Genomic DNA, 12040 nt, shown 5'->3' with positions numbered 1-12040 from the left:
TTCCGTCCTCTCAGTCTGCCATCCAATACATTCATTTTCTCTTTATTCCAAACACTTATTCAAAAAGGGGTCCCAGATTCTCTGCCATTTAGGTAGTGTTTTTCTCTTCAGAGCCGTCAATCTCTCCATTTCACAAATGTATCTGAGCTTAGTTATCCATCTCACCATTGGAGGGACCAACGGGGATTTCCAGCTTTGCGCTAGGTTCACCCGGGCAGCATTCAGAGAGGCGCGCACAAGAAGCCACTGGTCTGACGTAAGGCCCTCTGGTCGCCCATCCAGGAGGAAGATCGAGGGATGCCACTGCACAGACCCACCAATCCATACCTGAAGACGTGCCCGAACACCCCTCCAATAGGCTTGCGCTTTTGGCCAAGTCCACCAAATGTGACCCGCTGTTCCTGCCTTACCACAATTTCGCCAACAGTTTTGGGATATTTGGGCATTCATATGGTGTAGCCTAGCCGGTGTCAAGTACCATCTATAAAATACCTTAACAGCACTTTCTTGCAAAGCCACCGCCGTTGAAGATTTCCGGATCTGTTTCTCAAGTGTCAACCAACTAGCCTCTGGTAAGGTAAATTGTAGATCTTGCTCCCACCGCTGTCTATGTAGTATGGGTGGTTTTGCGCAACTCATTTGATAATCATACAGAAAAGATATCAATCCACGCGTGCGCCTAGTATCTACACATATCTCCTCCATCGGGTGAGTATCTCGCTTTAAGCAGCTGCCATAGACAGGCCCCTTCAGAAAATGGTGGAGTTGCGAATAAGCATACCTGTCACCAGACCTAACTCCATAGTCCGCCACCAGATTTCCAAAGGGCAGAATAGTCTCTCCCACGTGCAATTGCCCCAACAGATCCAAGCCTGAGGCTGCCCATCTGCAGAAAACACTGTTACCTATACCTGGCTCAAATAAGGGGTTATCCACAATCGGGGCTAAGCTGGATACAATCGGTTGTCGATCTGGGAACATACAATCCCAGTAGTGGAAGGTGGTCTGGACTGCGGGCGGAAATTTTTCTATCCTTCCTCTATATTTGCTGGGCACTATTGGAAACAGGATGCTGGGCTTGATGGACCTTTGATCTGTCCCAGTATGGCAATACTTATGTAGCAGAAATGCCAAAGAGAGACAATGATCAAGTATTTTATATTACATTCATTGTTGGTTTAATCATGAGTTGATAATGAGTGTGACTGTTGGGCATTCAGGTCTTTATTTGCTGCCATTTATTATGTTACTGTGTTACTATGATATGCAAATGACTGTACAACTATACTTATTTTTTAAAAAGCAGGACTAGAAATAACCACACTATTACTTCTTTCTGGTATCAGGTGAGTTCCCACCTGGACAGTTACCACCCACCAATTTCCCCGAGACAATTCCCACCTAGGACTTCTAATTGTTCTAATCCTGGTAATCTGTTTTATGATTTTTTTTTTCAGAATATTCCCTGCACTTTAGTATTCCTTGACGGGAAATCTGGTGATAAACTACTCTCAAAAATAAGGCCTTCTTGAAACTGGCAGAAAACAATGCAAACTTTGAATAAAGTCCAGGTTTTTCACTCTCCATTTTAGCTGTAATGTCCAGGATAATGTTTCTTTATTCTGTTCTAACAGAAGTCTCCTCATAACAAACATCTGTTCGCTGGTATGGGTACAGTATATCATACAGAAATTTATGATACTTATCTGCAAAGGTGCCAAGAGTGAACATCCCAAAGAGTGAGAGTTTTGAGATGGTATGTCCAGGAGATAAATCTAGAAAGATTTAAATGTAGTATTGTTTTGCAGAAGAAAAAACAGCATAAAATATTTACTTATATTTGGAGCATCTGAAAGGATAGAGCATGGGCAATGTGGGTAAAATTTCTGGCCTACAGTAAATTGCTCTCCACTCAGTGGAAAAAAAAGTACATAGGTTTCAGAACACATGTACTTGTGGGTACATGAAAAAGGGATGGGGGAGGGGAAGAGTCAGCTCTACAGGAAGGTGTCTTCAGATTTCTTCCAATCTGTTGAATCACTCGGCTTTTCTCAGGCTTGTCTTTCATGAAAACAGTGATTCGGATCAGTGCACTGTTTCTCCAGACTGAAGACTTTTCCTCATGTCCCAGGCTAGGGGCTTGGTCCTGCCTGTAGCATTCAGTGACATTTTATGTTTCATGGCATCATTAGCATCTCTCCTCTTGTTTCTCTTGTTCTTTTGTTCAATACTGTTTTGGGGCTTTACACCAATTTCATTCCATACTCAATCTCTTGGACCCTCTGGCTCAAATTAATTTCATCTCTGCAACTATTCTCTCTCATTTAGACTACATGAATGTGGTCTATGCTGGAGTTCCATCCTATCTTCTGAAACATCTTCAGATAATCCAAAACATGGCCATCCACATTTTATCTTATGCTAGTAAGTTTGACCATGTGACTCCTGTGTTCATACAGCACCGCTGATTCAAGTTTGTTTCATTTTCAGTTTAAAGTTTGCTCATTAGTCACAAAGCCCTCTATTGTAATTCTACCCCTTATTTATCTGCTCTTCTATTTCCTTTTGCTACCTTTTTGTTTATCTAATGGTCATTGTCTTCTTCTACCTTTGGTTTCCTCTGCATGTCTGGAGTCCATTAGAAAGTGTGCCTTTCTATTTTTGGATCGCTTCTATGGAACTCACTATGGAGTTTTTCAGAATCCATTAGAAGACAAAAGGAACTCCCCAAATTTCACAGCATATCCATTGATCCAATAAAGTCCTCAATAAATTAATTTGCTCTGAGGGGCCTAGTTATTAAGCTGATTTAGCTGTTTAATGTGAAAATTAATGCACACTGAACAGCTAATGAATATTTGCTAGATGTCCAAGAGAAAAACGCACAAAAATAAACCATTGGGATATATTGGGGGGGGGGGGGCAGCATTCTTAGTAGACTGGGTACAAAGACATTCCAGTACAGCAGTAGGGCACCCTAGGGGGCACTACAGTGGACTTCACATAAAAGGTCTCAGGTACATATCTCACCGTTACTCTCTTATATTGTATAGTGAACCCTCTAAAAAACACCAAAAACCTACTGTACCCAACTGTACATCACTACAATAGCCCTAATGCTTGCATGTGTCACTATATGTAGGTTCAGTAGGAATTTAGTGTTTTTTAGAGGGCTTACATGCTCTACCACAAGTGTACCAGTTAGAGTGGGACATGGGCCTGGGTCCCCCTTCTCTACAGTCTACTGCACTGACCACTGGGACTTTCTTGCTGCTCTAATATGACTAGCTGTATCACAGCCTGGTATGTACTGTCACTGTCACATCTTAGGGGTCTGGGAGGGTGTCAGTGACCTCTTGGAGGACTAAAGGGGTTATGTCTTAATCCCTCCAGTGGTCATTTGGTCATTTAGGGCACCTTTTAGTAACCTAGTCATGATTGAAACATGTCAAGCCAAAAACATCTTAATTTTGGCCTAAACACTTTTGGTTCCTAACCACTACTCAATTCCCCTATCCTTGTTCCTTCTCACCCAGTACTTTCCTCGCCCTTAATTGTCTTGTCTGTCTGTATTTTTAGATTGTAAGTTCTATCGAGCAGGGACTGTCTCTCTGTGTCAAATGTTCAGCACTGTGTGCGTCTGGTAGCGCTATTCAAATGTTAATAATAATAATAATTTTGTTCCATTATTGCAGAAAAATGTCTATCTTTTGGTGCCGTCCATGTACCGCCCATGTCCTGCCCAAAAACACGCACCCAACACACACCCTTGAAATTTGGATGAACTGTGGAGCAAAAATCTAAAATTGCGGTATTGAAAAATCACAACTTGGAAGTTTTTGACAGAAAAACATCCTTCTGCCAACTTAAGACCTTTTTTGGATATTTTTTGGTGTTCAAAACGAGCCCCTTAATGAATATAAGCCAGAAACTTGTAGCTATTTCACAATATAGCATGTTAAACAAGAGTAACCGGAAAAATGTTTCAAACGTGTCATGTGACTCAGTTGCGTCTGGTGATGTATATCCCTCCATGCAGCATGGAACGTTTGGGAAGGATTGCCTTATTATCTTAATTATGTGTTTAGATAAACATTTACCTGAAGTCACCTTTATTGTTGATTATTCTTTCTGCAGGGCAGTAAGGTGCTGAGATTTCTAGTACCACAATCTCTATTTTTTTAGTGCTGCTTCCAGAGGTAGTATTCACTAAACACTCCCATTCTCCTGTTGCACCAGTTTCAATGTTAGACAAAATGAGCTCCCTGCAAAATAAATTGCCCAGTTATGAAAGTTAAAAAATACAACAAAATGAAAGTTTATTCTGGAGAATGGCACTTTAATGAATAATCTGACAACACTCATATCTGGAAAACTGTTAGAAAGTATAGGTTAATATGGTCAAGAAAATTTATATTGCTCTCATAAGCAAAAGTATTGATTGACACGATAATATATCTCATAGGCTATGCAATGGATAACATTCACTCTGTTTTCACACTGTCTCAAAATTTCTTGTTCTGAATTTCTTAGCATGATTTTATAAATCAGTTGTGATGGTTTTATTTTTCATATACCCAGGCAGGATTAATCCTTTGGTGAGCCCTAGGCAAATAAGCATGATGGCCACCCTCTCCCTCATGCTATTATAAATACATTTTAAAAACTTCCACAAATGGGGGCAGATATAGTTCTGACTGCGGAGGAAAACCATGAGCGGAGAAAGCAGTAGGCAAGAAGCACTGCTTGTTGACTGCTCCTGCTGACTGAAGACATCTTACCCAAAATTTTAGTCCTTGTTAAAAACTTCCTTTTCACTGAGGCTTTTAATACTCCCTCCTGATTGAATTACCCCTCTCCTCATGTTTCATAGTCCTTCACACAACTGTTTTAAGAATTGTAAACTGAATAGCCGCTTCCATGGACAACTTGCGGTATAGCAAGCACTGAGAATGAATGAATGAATGAATGAATGAATAAGAATACTGTACAGGGGACAGGGAGAATAGACAGACCTCTGTGGGCACAGCAGCTGACTTACCAGGGAAAAATATGCCTTAGGAACTAGTGAATTAAGTTGATCTGGGGTTGCACATCCTAAACATTTGAGCCTTAGGCATGAGCCTAGATTGTCTATGCTTTAATCCTGCTCTGCATATGCCAAGAAATTACAGGTTCCTCAGTGGGAAAAAAAGTAGACTCTAGGAGAGACGGTTACCTATTGTAGACTGGGAGACCAAGTAGGCAGCTATTTCAAACTGATGTATCTTTATAAAATACTTGCAGGAATTACAGGAAAAATAATGTAATATAAACTGTGACTCAGCCATGGGTCACCCAAACTACACCCTTAAATGCACTGACATTGTGTCGTATAAAGATATACTTGGCACAGCAAATCAGGTTTCAAGTTTATTTATTCTTGAAATACTGCCAAAGGGTACATGCCATCATAGCGGTTCACAAAATTAATAATATGAAAGATATCAGGAAAGGAACTACAATATTGATAGGAAACAAAGAGATAGAGAAAAGCAATACACCTACAGGCAGAAACACACAGTCACAACTTCTTATCCAAGAAAAACAACAGGGGAGCAAGATACTAAAATGTATCCCCATATGCTTGTCTAAACAAGTGAGATTTCAAAACTGCTTTGAATGCTAAATGGGATCCCAGCTGACAATTTTCACAGGGTAGTCAATGGAATCAGGAGGGGGAGCTGGCACAACCAGAAGGTGTTGAACCCCTGAATGTAAATCTCGAGTAGGCAGGTATGACAATAGGTACTGAGACAGAAGTGGCCGTTGGCCAGATATAAGAGTCTTATGAATCAAAGTCAAGACTTTATATTGGACACAGTACTGTACAGGAAGCCAATGTTCCCTTCTTAACAAGGGGGTAACATGGTTGTATTTTATTCAGCAGATAACATGAGGCCTTTTACAGACATATACTATTTATAATATTACTCTCATGGAGGATAATTTTATAGCAGGATGCCTGGTCTAAGAGGATTAATAGGCTTCTACTTAGGTGCTATCTGATAAAGCTCTTATGTGTCTTTATAAACGAAACCAAAGCTTGTAATAGACTCTGTATCAGGGGCGTCCACCCAATTTTGGCCCAGGCCCGCCCACCCAAGCGCACGCAAGTCGCACACTGCAGCAGCAGCCTAGCGTAGCCGAGTGTACAGCACAGACGGCACCCGCTCGTGCTCTAGCTCAGCTGCTGATCTCTCCAGGAGGTTCCTTCCTGCTTCCAGCCCGATTGGCCCGCCCACCACGCCACCCAAGCTTAGCGCACATGTCGCACAATACATAGAGACTGCACTGCAGCAGCGAAGCAGCAGCCTGGCCCTGCCTGCCGTAAGCATACCTACTAGTACTACACGTTGCGGGGGCGGCACCCGCTCAGGGCAGGCTCAGTTGACAATCTTCCACTTCAGGCGCGCCACGGTCGTAGGCTCGCTCGTAGCTGTTCCATTCTACGTGGATGCGACATGACTGTGCGCGGCGGCGGGGTTTCCCCTCAGCAGCCTCGCTTTCGACTCGCTCCTCCTCGGCCTCGGCTCCGTCGTCGGTTTGAGTTCGCTCGGGCATAACTGCTGCACGTGCACGCATGGCACGCAGGGCAGGGGGGTTGACTATTAGTGCGAGCCTCAGCCTGGCCCTGCCCCTGCCCTGACCCCTCCTGAAACGTGGGAATTTGGGAAAGGGAAAGGGAAAGAAGAAGAAGGTTCTAGTTGGAATTCAATCGAGAATCATTCCAGTTCCAGTCCAGCAGCAGGTAATAAATAAATTCTTGTAAATGCTTTTTTTTTTTTTTTTAGTGACATCCAAGTGTGTGTGTGTGGGGGGGGGGGGAGAAGTGTGTGTGTGTGGGGGGAAGAAGTGTGTGCCCACCCACCTTGGGCTCAAGCCCACCCAAATTAGCAAGTCTGGCTACGCCACTGCTCTGTATAACTCTTCCTACCTATGATTCTACTACTACTACTACTACTATTTAGCATTTCTATAGCGCTACAAGGCATACGCAGCGCTGCACAAACATAGAAGAAAGACAGTCCCTGCTCAAAGAGCTTACAATCTAATAGACAAAAAAATGTGTCTATAACACATGAACCTTATTCGACCACAACAACTCTTTGTATTTGTTTCTCTACCGGAGATGGCGAACGCTTCTGTGGTACAATGTAAGCCACCTTGAGCCTGCAAATAGGTGGGAAAATGTGGGATACAAATGTAACAAATAAATAAATAAAATACCAGCATAAGTAGCAGAAATCATGCCTAAACTGCAGGCATAGCCAGCTACACCTGCTCTTGAGCTGGTGTAAATAAATGCACTTAGATAATTCAAGTATGCATGTAGATTGGTATATTTAAATGTTTTTGCAAACACCACCCTTGCTTTGCTCAAACTCTGCCCCTGTACACACAAACCAGCAAAATGTGCACCATCATGTCATGGCATATACTTATCACCAGTCACTATTTTATACGAGGCCACACATACATGAAAACAGCTTTATAAAATTACCTCCTAAAAGGCCAGAATGTTAGTGCTACAGCCTGCCCTTAAAAGTGATTTTAATGAACTTTAAATGGAGTGATGATTTACATTATTGTAGGAATAAAATATTTGAGGACAGTAACTACATTTGAAGCTGTTCTGCATATATATAAATAAATAAATAGACAAACATGACCCGCTCAGCGAAAAGGCACAAATAGTGGGGTTAGAAATAAGAGAGAGAAAGCCTATAAAAGTTTGGAGAGAAAACTTTCATTTAATGAGTGAAGGAGTAGCTTAAAGGTTTAGTACAATGGCCTGAGAACCTGTGAAAGTTGGATCAATTCCCATTACAGCTCCTTGTGACTCTGGACAAATCACTTAACTTTCCATTGCCCAAGGTACAAAATGAATACCTGTATATAATATGTAAACAGCTTTGGATGTAATCACATAAAAGTGGTATATCAAATCCTATCCCCTTCCCTTTTGAAGGTTTTGTCAGTAGAATTTGATGTTTTCCATGTTCTACAGCCTAAATACTGTAAGTACCTAAAGTAGGGTATGTGATTTCTGGGGTTAATTACTTTGTTGATAAAGGGAAAGGAGACTTGAAATATACTGCCTTTCTGAGGTTTTTGCAACTACATTCAAAGCGGTTTACATATATTCAGGTACTTATTTTTTAATCAGGGGCAAAGGAGGGTTAAGTGACTTGCCCAGAGTCACAAGGAACTGCAGTGGGAATTGAACTCAGTTCCCCAGGACCAAAGTCCACTGCACCGACCACTAGGCTACTCCTTCACTCACTTCACATTTTTAAAAAACATAATTAGTCTATACCTGAAATTTTGCAGGATTATGCAGTTGATAGCTCTCTACCTTGTGGTATAAATAAGTCCCATATCCAACTTTTGGTATCTTTTCACTCAGCAGGTCACACACACACACACACACATTATATATATATATATATATATATATATATATATATATATATATATATATATATATATATATGGCCTGGTCACTCAACTCCTTCTGAATCTTACATGCTTGCCAATCTGGCTTCAAACCCTCTTACAGTAAGTCAATGGGTGGTGGTAAGGTCTCAGGCCCAAAATGGATACGAGCCAATTTTTATTTTGACGTATGTCCAATACACGCGTCTACAACAGCACAGGCCATTTTTCAGTGCACCTTAGTAAAACAACCCCTAAGCCACATTGAACTCAAACTTGTTTCAGATAATGTGGGTTATAAATGTCATAAATAAGGGAAACTGAAATATGGAACACATCCTTTCATTGAGCTGTCTTATGGTAAAACATTCTCAATAGGAGTGCATTTTTCCAACCTCCAGAGTTATACTTAATGGACTAAATTCATTACATGACACTGAAAAATTGCTCAAAGTTAGGCATCATTTATAGAATAGCGCTTGCTGGGAACCATGACTACTTTTAGGCATCATCATTGACACCAACAAAACCCTGGTATAAATCCCCAAGCCTAAATTAGGCAGGGGTTCCTTCTATTCAATAACAGCACACAAATTGTGGGAATGCCCCTGATCCACATATGACCCTCCCATGGCCACGGCCCTTATTGGATCCACACATACATTTTATGTGTGGACCTGGCTGCGTAAAGGTACATGCAATTTTTAGCACCATTTATAGAATTTGGGGAAAGGTATGACTACTCATTTCTTGCAGAGAGAACAGAACTTTCCCTTCTTTGCTATGCATGCCACTACACATTTTCTATATCAAAAAAACAAACTGAAAAGCAATAAGCAAGGCCCTTACAAATCTATTCTGTGTATGACTCCTTGTGGCAAGATTTGTTTTGGATCTGATCTCATTTCCTATGTGAAACTAGGGGCAATCATTCACAATTCTTCAGTGTGGGGAACGGGGGATAAGAAACCCAACACGAATGGAACATGAGCAGCATTCACTTATTCAATCAACACTGGAGAAAAGTTTTCAGAATTTGGGGGAAAAGACTGCAGACCATGCTTCAGCCTTAGTACAGACTACCATCAATTATTAATATTAGTAGAAAGAATTTCAAAAATGACCGGATGTCCCCTGAGTAATGGTGCTGCATATAATGCCATCTTTCATGGAGGATAAAAGGTCAGCTTATGGAAAATGGGAAAAATATGTATAAAAATTCAGGCATTTTTAACTAACAAATTGGTTAGTCTAATCCCTGAACAAAATCAGTTGCTAGAACAATTGTGCCTGTTTGCTCCAGATGTGATAAACAAGAGTGGTTGATCACAGGATTTCTAAAATTACACTGCAGAGGCCCGGCACATCTTTTCCTTTTTAAATAAAAATGGACAGAAGCATACAATAGATGCAAATAAGACAAACAGTTCAACTAGAAGCTACCTAAGTGCTCTGAAAAGCTAATGGGCATTATCTCTGTACAATTCTCTTACCGGCCTATAAAACATATTACAACCTGCAAACTGCACACGTGAATGGACTAGATTCTATAAATGGTGCCCAAATTTGGATGCTGAAAAAAATTGAGCGCTGAGCACACTCTATAAACAGCGCTCTGAGCTTGTAGCACCAGGATCTGCACCCATTGTTTGAAAGGACATAAGTACATAAGTAATGCCACGCTGGGAAAAGACCAAGGGTCCATCGAGCCCAGCATCCTGTCCATGACAGCGGCCAATCCAGGCCAAGGGCACCTGGCAAGCTTCACCCATTCTTGCCTCAGGTCCACCTAGTCAGTAGCCCATGAGGCCTCCAAAACTCTTCAGTGGTGATCCCTCACTACTCTCTCTCCCTCTTCTCCACTCATGGCCTGACAGCTGCCTGTCTCTCTGTGGAACCCCCCCTCCCTGATCTACCTCAGAGTTACTGCCGGCAGCAATTCCTATAGGCATCATGTGCCGCTTCTCTCTATCATGTCCTGCCCTCAATGATGTCACTTCTTGTTTCTTTGGTGGGAACATTGTAGAGAGAAGCCTGCAGGGCCAGCGTAGGTTGCCTACAGGAACTGCGGCGGGCAACAGCTCTGAGGTAGGACCAGAGGATGGGGTTCAGAGAGAAACGGGCAGACATCAAGTCAATAGAAACACTATATTGTATGTATGTACAGGGGTAATGGTTGGGGTGGGGGTGTGGTGTGCTGGGGAGGGCCCACCCAGGTTAACTCTGGGCCCAACCAAAATGGCAGGTCTGCTTACGCCCCTGCTGCCCAGAGCGCTGCCCTGCATGCATCCTTCCTGTTGCTGATCTTGGCACCGATTCAAAATGGCCGCCGAGAGTTGAAGTCTCGTGAGGTCACGTCAACTCTCGGCGGCCATTTTGAATCAGCGCCGAGATCAGCAACAGGAAGGATGCATGCAGGGCAGCGCTCCGGGCAGGAAAGAGGAGGCTCTTTCCTGCCCCAAAGGCAGAAGAGGTCACTAGACCACCAGGGCAGTAGTAAGTAAGGGGAGGGGAGGCTAGCAATCTGCCCGTTTGTCCGCCCACCAGCCTGCCCGTTTGTCCAGAAATCCGGACAAACAGGCAGATTGGCAAAACCTGCCCGGTTGCCCGGACATGTCCTCAAAAAGAGGACATGTCCGGGTAAATCTGGACATATGGTAACCCTACTCATAGACAAATAACAAATAAACTGAGTGCCATCTATATGGACCCTAAAGTGACTGACTGGGTTAATAACTGGTTGAGTGGAAGGTAACAGAGGGTAGTGGTAAATGGAGCTCACTGAGGAAAGGGATGTTACCAGTGGTGTGCTGCAAGGTTCGGTTCTTGGGCTGGTTCTTTTTAACATTTTTGTAAGCGATATTGTTGAAGGGGTGTCTGGTAAAGTTTCCATCTTTGCAGATGATATCAAAATCTGCAATTTATTTATTTATAGTTCATTTGTATCCCGCATTTTCCCACACATGCAGGCACAATGTGGCTTACAGAAGAATTTAGCAAAGAAATTACAAATTGTGAAGATGCAGATAAACTGAACAAAGGATATACAAGGGGAGCAATAACCTAACAGCGGAAAACTAGGCAAGAGGGGGAATGCATTGGGGAATATTAGACAGCAGAGTAACTAGGGGAGTACGTTTTAACAAAGACGTATGTTTTCAGCATTTTCTTGAAGAGGGTAGATACCCCTGATGATGTAGATAACATGAGGAAGAACCTAGTGAAGCTTGAAGAATGGTCTGGAATTTGGCAGCATAAGATTTAATACAAAAAAATGCAGGATCATTCATTTGGGCTGCAAAAACCTGAGGGAATGGAACAGTTTAGGAGGTGAAGAAATGTTGTGTATTAAAGAGGAGCAGAACTTGGGTGTGATTGTATGTGATGATCGTAAGGTGGCCAAACAGGTAGAAAAGACAACAGTGAAAGTTAGAAGGATGCTTGGGTGCATAGGGAGAGGAATGGCCAGTAGGAGAAAGGAGGTGCTGATGGCCCTGTATAAGATTCTGATGAGACCTCATTTAGACTATTGCATACAATTCTGGAGATAGCAAAACAATAT

The 12040-nt window shown here is 42.3% G+C and overlaps 1 protein-coding gene across 1 annotated transcript in view; it reads right to left on the bottom strand.

Annotated features, from left to right (window-relative positions):
• The window catches only part of ADGRA1 (adhesion G protein-coupled receptor A1), an 816325-nt gene that overhangs the window by 453587 nt on the left and 350698 nt on the right, over positions 1-12040 (bottom strand). The window contains exon 8 of the mRNA XM_030202995.1: positions 4101-4265. Within this exon, the coding sequence (XP_030058855.1) occupies positions 4101-4265 (165 nt within the window). The remainder of the gene's footprint in view (positions 1-4100; positions 4266-12040) is intronic.

Source organism: Microcaecilia unicolor, chromosome 5, assembly GCF_901765095.1.
Source record: "Microcaecilia unicolor chromosome 5, aMicUni1.1, whole genome shotgun sequence".
NCBI lineage: Eukaryota > Metazoa > Chordata > Amphibia > Gymnophiona > Siphonopidae > Microcaecilia > Microcaecilia unicolor.
The sequence above is the reverse complement of the archived record's forward strand: the minus strand, read 5'-3'. Positions and strand labels throughout refer to the sequence as shown.